This window comes from Amblyraja radiata, chromosome 15, assembly GCF_010909765.2.
Source record: "Amblyraja radiata isolate CabotCenter1 chromosome 15, sAmbRad1.1.pri, whole genome shotgun sequence".
NCBI classification, from domain to species: Eukaryota; Metazoa; Chordata; class Chondrichthyes; order Rajiformes; family Rajidae; genus Amblyraja; species Amblyraja radiata.
Genome location: NC_045970.1, coordinates 6,824,732 through 6,840,714, shown reverse-complemented (window position 1 = coordinate 6,840,714; position 15,983 = coordinate 6,824,732). Strand labels below are relative to the sequence as shown.

Below are 15,983 nucleotides of genomic sequence, written 5' to 3'. Positions count from 1 at the left end.
GATTTTACTTCGGCGTCACGTGAGTGACTACGTGAAGAACCCCGCCACGACGCATGCGTGTCATATCGCTTTCACGCTTGCGAAACGACAGGCGGGGTGGAGTGTCCCCCGCAGCGGTAAGTTTGAAACCGCGACCTGCAGGTAAGTGATTTACTCTGCGGTAGTTTTTGTCCCCGCGCTGTTTTTACAGAGGGGGGGAAGCTGGACAAAATAGTGTCCACAAGTGCTGCGAGTAAAGCTGGCTGGGGAGGACCGCGAAGTTGCGGGAGCCAGCAGCAGCTGAAGGCACAAGCCCCGTAAGGGATCAGCTGTGCCGACTTTTGGTCCCGCGCGGGCCAGAACACCACGGCCGGGCGGGAGACTATTCAAATGGGGCCGTCGACTTTTTGGACAAGTCGAAAACGGCAGGAGACGGGGTGGAACGACGTTCCCCCGTAGCGACAATTTTAACTTGGACCTGCAGGTAAGAGCTGCGGTCTTTTTGTGTTTTTACCATGCTAATTACAGGTGGAGAAACCAACGGGCTGCGACAAAGCTGGTGGGCTAGATGGGATCAGCTGTGCCCGATGTCGCCTCCGCACTGGCCAGATCCACTCCACGGCAGTAAGGACAAAGCTGGTGAGGGAGGACCGCGGAGCAGCGGGCAGCCAGCGGCACTCGGATCACCGATAATGGGATCAGCTGTGCCCGATGTCGCCTCCGCACCGGCCAGATCCACGCAGCCGGGCGGAAAGGCTAGACACAAAAACAAACAAGGTCGTGGACTCAGAGGAGTCCGACTTTGAACAACCGCGGGCGGCTGGAGCCGGATGGAGCGGTGTGTGGAGCATTTGCTCCAATGTGACAGGCTCCGGGAGATGGAGTCGGGTCACTGTGGGCCCTATGATAAACCCACAGCAGTACCTCTTGAAGGGCTGCACAGTGCTTCTACCTCATCAGAGGGGAGCACTGCGGGTCAGTTCTGGGCTGACCTGGAAGAGGGGTCCGCAGAAGGAAAGACAAGTGTGCAAGGGGTGCAGGAACAAGAGAACCTACTGGACTAATAAAATGGACTCCAACAAACACTACAGCCAAAGACAGCACCCCTACGCACCCACCAGCAGAACTGGTGAAAGCTCGAAGGCCCGGTATTCAAAACATGAGTCTTTTTAGGCCATGGCCCAGGCCGGCCTTCTTGGAAGATGCGGGGACCTCCAACGCCAACCAAACCGAAAATCCAGACACCAGCGCAACAACAGCAGCGAAGAACCTACAAAAAGAAGTAAACCTGCCACTGGTAACTATGGAGGTAGGTGGGTCTGGTTCCCTACAAAATACAGGGAGCATGGAGGTTGGGAGGAGACTACACTCTTTTCTGAATGCATGGAGCATGTTAACAACCGATACTTACATCTTAAGCAGTATCCAGGGATATACAATAGAGTTTATACACAAGTACAGCCCTCCAGTTCAACATATACCGAACCGAATGTTCGTGCCTTCTGATAAAGAAAAATCAAAAGCGCAAGCTGAACTGGAGCGGCTTTACATAAAAGGTGTAATTGAGAAAACTCAACACGAACCATTAGAATTCGTATCCAATATATTTATCAAAAACAAAAAAGATGGTGGTTGTCGCATCACCATAGATCTGACAAAATGGATACCTTTGTTACTGTTAAACAATTAATTTCCAAAGGTTACTTCATGGCCAGCATCGATTTAAAAGATGCTTACTATTCAGTGCCTATACGAGGTGACCACAGATGTTACTTAAAATTCAACTGGATGGGACAACTCTGACAGTATAAAGCACTGCCAAATGGGTCATCAGCCCCAGGCTGTTCACAAAAATTTTGAAACCAGCCCTAGCGTTTCTACGGAAACGTAAACACATGGTCATGGCATATTTAGATGACATACTCATTGTGGGCAAAACTTTGGAATTGGCCAAACAAACTGTAACAGCCACAAAACAGTTATTTGAAAAACTGGGATTTATTATCCATCCAGTTAAATCTAAACTAACGCCTTCCACTACTATGGACTATTTGGGGGTTTCACCATTGACTCAGTTCACATGTCGGTGACTCTGCCTAAGGGAAAGGCTAGAGATTTAATAGAGGCTTGCATAACCTCATTGACATCAGCAAACCATCCATCAGATTGGTAGCAAAAGTAATTGGCAAATGGTGGCTGCCTTTCCAGCCACACAATTTAGACCTCTACATTACCAAATCTTACAGAGAGCAAAAATACAAGCACTCTAAATTAATGCAGATCACTTTGACAGACCTATGAAACTACCAATCAAGCTAAAATGGAATAAAATGGTGGATAGATAACATCTGGCTTTGTTCCAATCCAATCATTGTCAGTAACCTTTCCATGGTACTACAAACTGATGCCAGTGCACTTGGGTGGGGAGCCACCAATACCATCACCAGCTGTGGAGGTAGATGGACTGCTCAGGAGGCATCATTATTATTCACACTGGGCATAAACTATCTGGAAATGTTGGGTGCATTCTATGGCCTAAAGTCATATTGTACTGGATCATATTACCAGCATGTTAGACTACAGATAGACAATACCACCGTGGTAGCATACATTAACCACATGGGTGGAAACAAATCGACATCATGTGACAATCTGGCTAATACAATTTGGCAATGGTGTATCCAGAGAGATATTTGGATATCAGCCACTTACCTACCAGGAAGACTAAATTTAGTGGCAGACACCAGGTCACGCAAATTTAATGAAAACACCAAATGGATGTTGAATAAAAAAGTATTTGCTGATATTACAGCAAAATATGGAACACCAGATATCGATCTATTCGCATCCAGACTTAACCACCAGTTATCAAATTATGTTTCATGGGAACCAGACCCTGGGGCAGCGGCGACAGATGCATTTTCGCTGCATTGGGGGGGGGGGGGGGGGGAAATTGTTTATTTACGCATTCCCTCCTTCCTGCCTCATCAGTCGGGTATTAAGGAAAATACAACAAGACTCTGCGTCTGGTATTGGTAGTACCCGATTGGCCTACTCAACCATGGTTCCCAGTGGTATTAAACATGGTATTAGAACCATGTATCACCATCCCACATAGACCAGATTTATTGCTACATCCCGTAACAAGGGATAGCCACCCATGCCATAAACATTTGAACTTATTAATTTGTAGAGTTTTTAAAACACCTCTACTACAACTGGGACTGACGGACAGAACAGTGAACATGATCTCGGCGGCCCAAAGACAGTCAACCAAAAAACAGTATCTGGTGTATATCAGGAAGTGGGCGATGCACTGCCATAAAAACAACATCACCTACAGAGACATGAACATCCCGTCTGTTCTGGAATATCTGGCAGGCCTCCACTATGATGAGGGGCTCAGTTACAATGCCATCAACTGCGCCAGAAGTGCCCTATCGGCTTACCTATGGCAGGGGACAGAGCGTTACTCTGTTGGGACTCACCCACTGGTAACAAAACTTATGAGGGGAATTTTTAATACTAATCTCCCAAGAACCAGGTACTCCCAAATATGGGATGTAAGTATTATCCTGAAGATACTCAGGAATTGGTCTCCAGCAACAGCTCTGTCTCTACACAGACTGACATTACAAACAGTCATGCTAATGGCATTGGTCACGGCACAGAGGGTACAGTCACTGCATAAACTAAGACTGGACAACATGACTTCCTCAACAGAAAATATTACGTTTCATATCTATGAGTTAGTAAGCAGAACAGACAGGGATCAGCAGGCCTCAATATACAATTTAGGTCATACCCAAACAGATGACCGTCTGTGTATAATAAGACATCTGTCGTTATACATGGAGAAAACGAAAATCCTAAGAGGTAATGAGAAGGCACTTTTTGGTCAGCCACTAGCAACCACACAAAAGAGTGACGGTCCAGACCATCTCAAGATGGCTGAAACAGGTGCTAACAGAGGCTGGGGTGGATACTAATATTTAAATCTCATTCCACCAGGGCTGCAGCTACATCGGCAGCGATACAGTTGGATGTACCAATGGACCAAATCCTCAAGGCAGCAGGATGGTCTGGGGGTAAAAACATTCCAATTATTTTACAATAAACCAGTAATGAAACCTGGAACGTTTGCAGAAACAAATTTAAGTTCTGTAAATTAATTTAAACCCATAAAAAGGGGTTATAAATTTGTGTTAATAAATTTTATGATTTCAATGTCGAATTCATGTCCAAATTATGTTAACACAATTCCTCCTAGTCATCAAGGCAGACGTGATGCATGGACTCGTTTCCACGGCATGAAATCACAGAGCTTTAAAATCTTCACGTAGTCACTCACGTGACTCCGAAGTAAAATAGTAAGATTAAACGAGAACTTACCAGTTTGAAGTTTGATCTGTATTTTATGAGGAGCTACGATGAGGGATTACGTGCCCTCCGCTCCCACCCTTGATCATATACTTAACTGGTATCTCTTCTCTAATCTTACTATGTTTAGTCATTACAGTTATCTGTGATTTACACCGCTGCTTTGAAGAATGACACGCATGCGTCGTGGCGGGGTTCTTCATGTAATCCCTCATCGTAACTCCTCATAAAATACAGATCAAACTTCAAACTGGTAAGTTCTCGTTTAATCTTACTATTCATTTACATATGCCTTTGCTGGTGAACGTTCCATCGTGTGATGTCACAATGCCCAATGCTCAAAGACATTGTTGCCATAGAGGGAGTACAGAGAAGGTTCACCAGACTGATTCCTGGGATGTCAGGACTTTCATATGAAGAAAGACTGGATAGACTCGGCTTGTACACGCTAGAATTTAGAAGATTGAGAGCGGATCTTATAGAAACGTACAAAATTCTTAAGGGGTTGGACAGGCTAGATGCAGGAAGATTGTTCCAGAAGTTGGGGAAGTCCAGAACAAGGGGTCACAGTTTAAAGATAAGGGGGAAATCCTTTAGGACAGAGATGAGAAAAACATTTTTCACACAGAGAGTGGTGAATCTCTGGAATTCTTTGCCACAGAAGGTAGTTGAGGCCAGTTCATTGGCTATATTTAAGAGGGAGTTAGATGTGGCCCTTGTGGCTAAAGGGATCAGGGGGTATGGAGAGAAGGCAGGTACAGGATACTGAGTTGGATGATCAGCCATGATCATATTGAATGGTGGTGCAGGCTCGAAGGGCCGAATGGCCTACGCCTGCACTTAATGTGCTATGGTTCGATGGTGGCATGAGACGAACAACGAAGTAACAACCAGAAGACCAACCCAACACCCCCCGAAGCGAGAACCCACACCCCACCCGAGAGAACTCCACCCGCGCCGACCCAGGACGGGGCAGAAAGCCACACCGGAAGAACCGCGCCGCCCCTAGCCACCCTCCCCTTCCCCGACCGTCCCAAAACAAGGGGAAAGAGGCGCCTCCCCCCTCCTCCCCTCCCTCCCCATCCCACCCCTCCCCCACATCTCTCTCCCCATCCCCCTCTCTCACCCCCTACTCCGCTCTCCTTTCCCTCCCAAATCTGTCCCGTTTCCTCCTCCTCCTCTCCCCTCCCTCCCCTCTTCTCATCCCCCTCCCCCCACCTGTGTGTTTGGGGGGTGGTTATTGTGAGTGTGATGCCGCAGCCTCAAAACCATTCTGAGGAATGAAGAGGATAAGAAGAATCTTCAGATGGACATAGACAAGGCTTATAAAATAGAAAATAGAAAAAGCGATGAAGTGCCAATAATAATGAGACAATATGAACGACAACTTTAAGTGTGCAAACATGTACAACCTTTAAAGGTGACATGTTAAACAGAGTTTCCCCTTATGGGATTAGTGACAAATACAAGGTGGATGAAATCAAGAGTGGGATGAACTGGACAACCCTTTGAAAGAAAACTGAGGCCCCATGAAATAAATAGTCCAATCTCACATACAAATGTTGAGACTGCAGAATGTAGAGATTCACCACGGTGAAGGAGGCCACATCAGGAACACCGAACGACGGAGACAAGTTTAACGGAGGTGCGCGTGAACCTCTACCTGGAAGGACTGCTGGGGTGCTGGGAATGATGCGAGGGAGGAGGTATAGGGACAGGTGTTGCATCTGTGGCTGCAGGGGAAGGTACCTGTGGTGGTGGTTTGGATGGGGAGGGATGAGTGAAGCAAGGAGTTGTGGAGGGAGTGCCTTTGCAGAAGACAAAAAGGGGCGGCGGTGGGAAGCTGCGGCTGGTGGTGAGCTCACATTGAAGGCAGTGCTGGAGAATGTATTGGATGCAGGAACCAGTGGGGTGAAAGGTATAAGGAGAAGGGGAACTTTGCTCCCTCTCGGGAGGGTGAGGATACACTGTGGATGTGCGGGTGGGCAATCTTCTGACAGCAGGGGGGAAACCTCGTTTATTAAAGAAAGAAGACATCACGGATGTCCTGGAATAGAAAGCCTCATCTTGGGAGCAGATGCAGAGGGAATGGAGATATTAAGGGTAGGGGATAGCGTCTTTGTAAGAGGCTGGACACCTATCTAAATTACACCTCGACCCACTTGCCCATCTTGATAATGATTTGTTTAAAACAAAAGAAAGGCTGCTTGGCTTTATTCAGAGAGAAACCACGGTGGCACAACTGGCAGCGCTGTTGCCTCAAACTTTAGAGACACGTGTTTGATCCTGATCTCAGGTGCTGTCTGTGTGGAGTTTGCATGTTCTCCGTGACCACGTGGGTTTTCTCCAGACGCTCCAGTTCCCTCTCACATCTAAAGACATGCATGTTGGCAGGCTAATTGGTCTTTGTAAAATAACCCCTAGTGTTTAGGGAGTGGAAGTAAAAGTGGGACAACAGAGAGCTGGTGCGGACAGTAACTGACGGTTGGACTGGACTCGGTGGGCCGAAGGGCCTGTTTCCACACCGTATCTCTAAACCACAAGGATTAACAAGTTGTTATGATTTATCATACACCGAGTAGAAGGTTGATGGATGCTGATTCAATATTAATGTTCAAAAGGAGAATTTGAGATATATTTAAAGGAGTACTATGGGAAAGGGGAGGGTACAGTAAAATTCTAGTGAAGCTAATAGAATAACTGTACCAAAGACCCAACAGAGAGTAGGATTGCTGATAAAATGACTGCCTTCAATTCTACATTATTCAATGACTTTAACTTTATTAGAAAACTAGAAATGCTTGCCATTTTCAATCATGCTCTGCGAGAAAGTGAAAAACCAATAGACCTCAGGCCATTTTTAGTCAGAAGAATAATCTGTAGAAGGCTATCAACACGAAATGCCACCTGTCATTTTCTCCCGTGGTGATGTCTGACCCAGAGTTACTACGGCATTTTGTATCCACTTTTAGTTAGTATGGCTTTAAAAAAAATTTACCAGTCTTTATTGAAATATTTCAAAACCCTCTACTTCCAAACTTTTAAGACTCACATTTTAAACTAAGAAATAAGTCTGCAAGAAATAAAACAATAGTTCCTTTAAATTGTGAAAATTAACTAATTACTAGCAAAAAGAACTGTACAATGCTTTCAAACATAGACAAACATGCTGGAGAAACTCAGCGGGTGAGATAGCATTATGGAGCGAAGGAATAGGCGACGTTTCGGGTCGAGACCCTTCTTCAGACCCGCACCCCCCCCTCCCCCCACATCAGTCTGAAGAAGGGTCTCGAACCGAAACGTCACCTATTCCTTCGCTCCATAGATGCTGCCTCACCCTCTGAGTTTCTCCAGCATGTTTGTCTACCTTCGATTTTTCCAGCATCTGCAGTTCTTTCTTATACAATGCTTTCATAGAGTTTAATGAAAAATAAATTATGTATCTGGAGCTCACAAAATTGTCTTGAAATATAGTGAAACAGCAGGTTGACTTGAGAAACGGAGCAAAATAGTAAAAAATAATAGTACCTTGAATTAAGATTTCTGGTGAGAAACAATGCACTTCGACCCACACTTTGCATATATTCCAGGTCATCATCATCCAGCATATCTAGAGGAAGATGCTCCTCTTCCATTTCGTACTCATCATCTATTCATGCATATGGATAATATAACCCGTTAATAATCTGCGCTGCAAGATCTTTTGTGTTGTATTTCTGAGGTGTTTTTATTATGTGCTAAAAGTAAGTGAGCTGGCAATGCCAATTATGAAGAAACCTGGCCAGCACCTTGCAAATTATTGCAGAAAAGTAGTTAACCTCAGAAATCCAACAGCTGCCGTCATATTTCTCGGTGCTCCACACATTCCTCCATTGCAGATGTTACATGAAACTCACGCAGCGAGGAAAGCACCTGCATTTACTCCACCTTATACTTATTAGACATGCTGGCAGTGGGGGGGGGGGGGGGGGGGGGGGAATGAGGGGGTGATAAACTAGTGGAGTCACATGCGAACAAGTTATTAACAACACAAAGCAGAATTCCAGTAATCAGCTATCCAACCATTCTCATCTCTGGCCTTTATCTGCCGGTAAAAGGCCCCTCCTACCCGTTCCTCTTATTTGCCAGGCTTTGTCCTGCCCCTCCTCTCTTCCAGCTTTCCTTCCACCACCCCCACCCCCCCCCCCCCCCCCACTCACAATCAGTCTGAAGAAGGTCCAAAACATCACCTATCCATGTTCTCCAGAATGCTGCCTCATGCACTAAATTACTCCAAAACGTTGTGTCTTTTTTCCGAAGCTAGCATCAGCAGTTCCTGTTTGTCAGTACTGAAGTTTACTCTAAATCCACTCACTCCCAGTTATCTTGAGTGCACCTCCTCCCACCCTGCCTCTTGTAAGAATACCATGCCTGCCTCTAAACGTCCCCATCTCCATTCCAACTGGTCCCAAGATGAGGTCTTCAACTCTTGGGCATCTGAGATGTCCTCTCTCTTCAGTAAAAATGGCTTCCCCCATTCTGTTGCGGGTGGAACCCTCATCTGAATCTCCTCTGTGCCCAGTAGTTTAGCTCTCACTGCCCATCTGCTTTGACAGAACTAGGATAGAATTCCCCCGGTCCTCACCTTTCACCTTGCCAGCCTCCATATCCAACAAATTACCAGAGGACATAGGATTAAGGTGACGGGGGAAAGATTTAATAGGACCCTGAGGGTAACTTTTTCACACAAAGGGTGATGAGTACATGGAGCAAGCTGCCACAGGAGGTAGTTGAGGCAAGTACTTTGGCAATGTTTAAGAAACATTTGGACAGGTACATGGATAGGGCAGGTGTAGAGGGATTTGGTCCAAACACAGGCAGGTGGGACTAGTGAAGAAGAGGCATGTTGGTCAGTTTGGGCAAGTTGGGATGAAGGGCTCGTTTCCACACTGTATCATACCTAATGGGACTGTCCCACTGTACGAGCTAATTCAAGAGTACTCCCAAGTTTCCCCTGATTCGAACTCGGAGAATTACGGTAATAGCCGCTCGTAGGTACTCGGGGCTCTCGTGGACATTTTTTTAACATGTTGAACAATCTTCACAAGTCTTCACGAGCTTACCACGTTTCCCGAGCACCTGCCGTTAGCGTTACGAGCCGCTAAGAGACGCCCCGAGCTCCCACGTACCCGCTACGTACATTCTACGTGCTTACCACAAGTTTGATTTTTTTTTTAACTCGGGAGAGCTCTTGAATTACCTCGTACAGTGGGACAGGCCCTTTACTCTTCAAATTGATCAAGAAAGAGTCACTTGATAACTTTTCTTGCTCACTTGCTCGATAGCTCCTTTGTTGGGCACCGCAATGCAGCATTAACTAAGCTTACAAATGTCGATAGTGTGCACACTGTTAAATAGCAAGTGTTGTCATATGCTGCCAACTGCAAAGTCCGGGACAATTAAATTACGGCCGTTTGGGTTATTCAAATTCGTTCTTAAGGAATTTGCAAATCCGTTTCCAAAAAGAAATGCAGAATAAAATTAGCTCTCAAGAAATTTGGTGTCAGAAATAAAATGCATAAATCATAGGTTTTTTTTTCAGTTCGCTTTTCTTGACGCATGCCCAGATAATGTGGACTGCAGCACGGAAAATCACAATACGGCTTCTTTTCTAAGAATACAATGACAGGAATCGCCTGTAATTTCTCTTAAACCTACCGAAACACAATCGCCTGATCTCTTTTCATTAACTTCACTATTATATTATTTCAATTTTCATTGTCCAATATAGCTGCTATACTCTGTTCAATATCTTAAAATAAAATTCAAAGTGATGCCCATTGTTTTCTTTCCATAAATACAACTATATAGAACATAGTAAAGGTCCTTCTCATTTATTTAATGAAATATGAAAACTATTTATAACTATACCAAAATATAGTGTTGTTATAACTAACATGAGCAACTAGACAATAACAAACTAGAGCACAAATAACATTATTAAATTAACATTCTTAAGTAACTACTTATTAGTTTGGCAGTATCAAAAGGAAAGGTTATTCTACGTGTAGATTTTTTAAAATATATACAAGCTTGATTCATAGATAAAATATTTTAAATCATTCTAAAAATACTGTAATCTGATAAAGATTACAATCTTTGAACAATCACTATTTTACCACATCCCAGTCTTTACTACTAGTTACCTAACTCTTAAGAAGTCAAAGATGAACACAAAAAACTGGAGTAACTCAACGGGTCAGTCAGCATCTCTGGCGAAAAGAAATAGGTGACATTCGCGTCGAGACCCTTCTTCAGACTTCAGAAGTTAAAGTGGGATTAAGTAACTTGCCTGGTCTTTTTCTTTTTGGCTGGTCCAATGGTTTTGGTACTTTAGCTGAAACGTCCCGTGCAGCTTGTCGAAGTTGTTTCTGTTCTTTCCTGTATTTCTTTGCCACATTTTGCTGCTTATACTGTTTATTCTTCAATTTATTTGCAAGCTTGACATTACTTGTTTTTAACAGCCTGCGAAAATTTGGAGCTCTCTTTGTATTTTTTCTCTGCAAATTGATGACAAATATTAGGATTAAAAACATGTCATACAAACTGATATTCTAGTAAAATCTTTCAATCAACTTCATAGACCAGCAAATAATTTTGCTTTGGACAATTTAGCCAAGCAGAATATCAAAAAGGACCAGATGAATTATTTTGAACTAGGGAGGCTGTGGCATTCAGCACGTTCATAGCTGATAATAGGGCCTGTCCCACTGCGGCGATGTAATTGGCAAGTTTAGAAGAGTTTGCCCTTGGCTCACACTCGCAGCATGGTCGGCACGAGGTCCCAGGAGGTCTTTGTAACTCTCCTTCATGCTCGAGAGTAGTCCCTGCGTACTCGAGGCCTCAGCTAGGTCGTGGTCGTGGTTCAACATGCTGAAAAATGCCCGCGAGTAAAAAAAGGTCGCCATGGAAAAAATCGATATTTTTTATACTCGTCGGTTTAGTCGAGGTAGGTCGTAGTAGGTCGGCATGTTATTCGTAGGTAGTCGAAGGCAATCGAAGGTAGTTGAAGGTAAAGCTCGTTGAGAAAAAAAAGGAGAGTAAACCGAGCGGTAATGTTAAATGCCCACTAAACTTTATTAAAAGTTGTCTGGCTTCTTAAAAGTGTCTCCACTCCTTTCTTCCCCCGCCCCCACCCCCCCCCCCCCCCGCCTCATCTCCCCCCTCTCTCCCCACCCCCCCCCCAACTCTCTAAAGGACTTACCGTAACTGTGGCAACCGTCTTTTACCTTCCTGTTCATCGCGGGTGTGAATTTGAGACAGCGCTCCCCCGCTTTCCCTGGCCCCCGCCTTTTTTTTGGGGGGGGGGAGGGGGGAAGTCGCGTTAGTGGGACAGGCCCTTATGGATGGACGCTTGCACTAATGGGAAATCTAAAGGTTATGGAAATCAAGCATGAAATCAAGACCTAGCTACAACTGTGAATTACTAGTGTTTATTACTTATGCCAAGATCATTCCTTGTTACTGACTTTGCATCATCTTTTAATGTCACAGTCCTTTCTGCATTTCCCATCTTGTTTTTAAGCAGTCAAAGATCTCTAAGTATTTAATTCTCAACTTTGTTCACCATGATAACACATCTCAGCAACAACCATTAAGTCAAATCCATTTGTCTTTACGGGTGCTTTTGGATATTTGTGACAAATGTTGTGCACCTTCCACTTTCATTTTTTTCTCAGTTCCCCTTGAATGGACACATTTTCAGTTTAACATTGCTAAGTTTGGCTTCATTCAAGCACACTCGTGGTGAATACATTTCATGGGGGAGGTGGGAGGGAGCCGACTCAGTGGTCCAGCTGATATAACCGCTGCACCACCAGAGACACTGGTTCGATCCTGACCTCGAGTGCTGTCTGTGTGGAGTTTGCACATTCTCTCCATTACTATATGGCTTTCACGTCTTTTAATCACCATTGTGCAGATGCCGAGAAGTGTGTTCAGCTCTGGCTGAACAACTTCTAATCTTGTGTGTGGACTCGATAAGAAGAAGAAGACGTCTTTCAATCAATAATCAGACACTTATTTTCACTTTTCAGTCAAACAAACTCCTGTTCACAGGGCAGCACGGTGGCGCAGCAGTAGAGTTGCTGCCTGACAGCGCCAGAGACCCGGGTTTGATCCTGACTATAGGTGCTGTCTGTACAGAGCTTGTACATTCTTCCCGTGAATTTTCCACAGGTGATCCGGTTTCCTCCCACACTCAAAACATGTACAGGTGTGTAGGTTAATTGTTTTCATTAAATAAAAGGGTAAATTGTCCCTAGTGTGAAGGATAGTGCTAGTGCACGGGGAAAAACACTGGTCGGCGTGGACTTGGTGGACCTGTTTCCGCGCTTAGAATCATAGAAAGTAGGTGCGAGAGTAGACCACCAGGTCCGTCGAGCCCGCACCGCCATTCGCTCATGGCTGAACACCAGGTCCGTCGAGCCCGCACCGCCATTCGCTCATGGCTGAACACTAAACAGACACACTTACCCACAAACAGTAGACACAAGACACAGAACACAAGACACTACCCTCCCCTTTATACCGCTATCACCCCTCTCCATCCCAAGAACCGCGTGATCTCCTGGGGGAGGCAAAAAACCGGATAAAAACCCAGGTCCAATTCGGGAAAAAAATCCGGGAAATTCCTCTCCGACCCCAATCCAGGCGATCGACACTTGTCCAGGAGATCACTCAGGTCTTACTATACTAACCATACCTAGGTCCATATCCCTGCCCTCTCCCCGTAGCCCCTTATCCCCTTGGCAGCTAAAAAACCATCTTAAGTAAACGTGTGATCTCAATGCAGATCGCCTCTCGCCACAATTTCAGCAGGTGCTTTATAAGTCTGACATTAGTCAATGATGCATCCTTGCAGGGATTATTCCGACGTTCAAGCTGCAAGAACTTGGAGAAGATAGACATAAAATGCAGGAGCAACTCAGCAGATAGACATAAAAAGCTGGAGTAACTCAGCGTGACAGACAGCATCTCTGGAGAGAAGGAATGGGTGACGTTTCGGGTCAGCACTCTTTTTCAGACACCAGTCTGAAGGGTCTCGACCCTTACTCCAGCTTTTTGTGTCTATCTTCGGTTTAAACCAGTTTCTGTAGTTCTTTCCTATACAGTAACTCAGCAGGACAGGTAGCATCTCTGGAGAGAAGGAATGGGAGTCGTTTCGGGTCGAGACCCTTCCTCAGGCTGATTGGCATGGGAGAAGGAGACACTCAGTCTGAAGGGTCTCGACCTGAAACGTTGCCCATTTTTCTCTCCAGAGTTACTGAGTTACTCCAGCATTTTGTGTCTATCTCCAGTATAAACCAGCATCTGCAGTTCCTTCCTGCACAGAACTTGGAGAAAGTGCTAAGGAGCACGAGGCAACATGCCCTAGCGTTAACACGCTAGTAGCACTAAAACTGAGTATCGGGATGGCCCGTTGCTGGTAACTGAGATTACTTGCAGAAGGAACTCTCCGAGAACTAAAATGAACACGAGAATAGAATTGCAAGAAAGATAAAAAAGATTCAGTTTTTATAGGTATAGAAGACATACAAAATCTGCCGCATACTAGTATGAAGGATCCAATGAGAATGAGAAATTGAGGAATTAAAAGTACCAGAGATTTTGGTGCGCATTGGGTGTTGGTAATTCATTTCACTGCACTTTATTGTGTATGTGATGAATAAAATCTGATTGATTGACTGATTGAACAAACTACTTATATTTCAGAGTTCTGAAAGAAGTGGATCTGTTTATCACCTTCCAAAATGCTAGAGGTTCTGGAAATGTGCCCTTGGATTGGAGGGTAATAAATGTTATCTCACTATTTAAGGAATAGAGAGAGAAAATAAATAACTATTAACCTGTTCACCTAAAGCCAGTGGTAGGGAAATGTTGGAAACTATAATGAAGGAGGTAATCACAAAAAACCTTGGGAGGAAATAATTGCAGGACTGAGCACAGACAACATACATTTATGAAAGGAACATTATGCTGCCTAATCTCAAGTTCCTCGAGGGTGCAACAAGTAAAATAGATAATGAGCTTTCAATGGATGTGGTGTATTTGGATTTGCACAGGGCAGTCAACAAGGAGATTGATCAACAAGATTAGTCTGAACAATGCCAATGGACAAATTGGTAAAAGGGATCAAACGTCATATTGCAAGGCTTTGCTAATTATTCTAAAGTAACTGAGATTGGGAGGACGGAGAAAACACACACACACACGATGTGAAGAGGTTTCAAGAGATATGGACAAACTGGAGAAATAGTAAGTTATTATGTGTGTAAGAAGGAACTGCAGATGATGGTTTAAACCGAAGATACACAAAAAGCTGGAGTCACTCAGCGGGACAGGCAGCATCTCTGGTGAGAAGGAATGGGTGACAGGCACCTTTGCTCAGCCCGCGTGAATCAACCTGATCTCCTGGTTGCTGGACACTTTAATTCTCCTTCCCATTCCTACACAGACCTTTCTGTCCTCGGTCTCCTCCATTGTCAGAGTGAGGCTAAATGCAAATTGGAGGAACAGCATCTCATATTTTGCTTGGGCAGCTTACAGCCCAGTGATATGAATATTGATTTCTCTCACTTTAGGTAGCCCGGCATTCCCTTTCTATCTGTCCCTCCCCCATCCAAGTCGTACTAGCTTCTCATTTTCACACTACAAACAGCTTACAATGAATGTACACAAAAATGCTGGAGAAACTCAGCGGGTGCAGCAGCATCTATGGAGCGAAGGAAGCCCGAACCCTGATGGGGTGTGGGTGAGGTAGAAGAAAAGAAAAGAGGAGGAGAGAACCCAGGGCTGAGGGGATGGTGAGGAGACAGCCCAAGGGCTGAGGAAAGGGGAGGGAAACAGGCAAAGGGCTAACAAAAATGGGAGAATTCCAATGTTCATATGGCCCCAAGGGCTGCAGACTTCCCAACGAGGAATAGTGAGTGCTGTTCCATCCAATTTCCGGTGTTGCTCGCTCTGGCCATGGAGGAGACCCAGGACAAAGAGGTCGGATACGTAGTGGAGGGGGGAGTTGAAGTGCTGAGCCACCGGGAGGTCAGGTTGGTTATTGCGGACCGAGCGGAGGTGTTCGGCGAAACGATCGCCAAGCTCCGCTGGGTGCTCACCGATATAGATCTGCTGACATCTAGAGCAGCGGATGCAATAGATGAGGTTGGAGGAGATGCAGGTGAACCTCTGTCGCACCTGGAACGACTGCTTGGGTCCTTGAATGGAGTCGAGGGGGGAGGTAAAGGGACAAGAGTTGCATCTCTTGCGGTTGCAATGGAAAATGCCCGGGGAGGGGGTGGTACGGGAGGGAAGGGAAGAATTGACAAGGGAGTTACGGAGGGAGTGGTCTTTGCGGAAGGCAGACATGGGGGGAGATGGGAAGATGCGGTGAGTGGTTTGGTCACATTGGAGGTGGCGAAACTGAAGGAGGATTACTTGTTGTATGTGTGGGGTTGGTGGGGTGAAAGGTGAGGACTAGGGGGACTCTGCCCTTGTTACGAGTGGGGGGATGGGGAGAGAGAGCAGTGTTGCGGGGTATGGAAGAGACCCTGGTGCGAGCCTCATCTATGGTGGAGGAGGGGAACCCCCGT

The 15,983-nt window shown here is 45.3% G+C and overlaps 1 protein-coding gene across 1 annotated transcript in view; it reads right to left on the bottom strand.

The window, feature by feature from the left end:
* The window catches only part of noc3l (NOC3 like DNA replication regulator), a 78,445-nt gene that overhangs the window by 58,126 nt on the left and 4,336 nt on the right, over positions 1 to 15,983 (bottom strand). Inside the window, exons 2-3 of the mRNA XM_033033580.1 lie at positions 10,691 to 10,898; positions 7,888 to 8,008 (exon numbers count right to left, since the gene is read on the bottom strand). Of these exons, the coding sequence (XP_032889471.1) occupies positions 7,888 to 8,008; positions 10,691 to 10,898 (329 nt within the window). The remainder of the gene's footprint in view (positions 1 to 7,887; positions 8,009 to 10,690; positions 10,899 to 15,983) is intronic.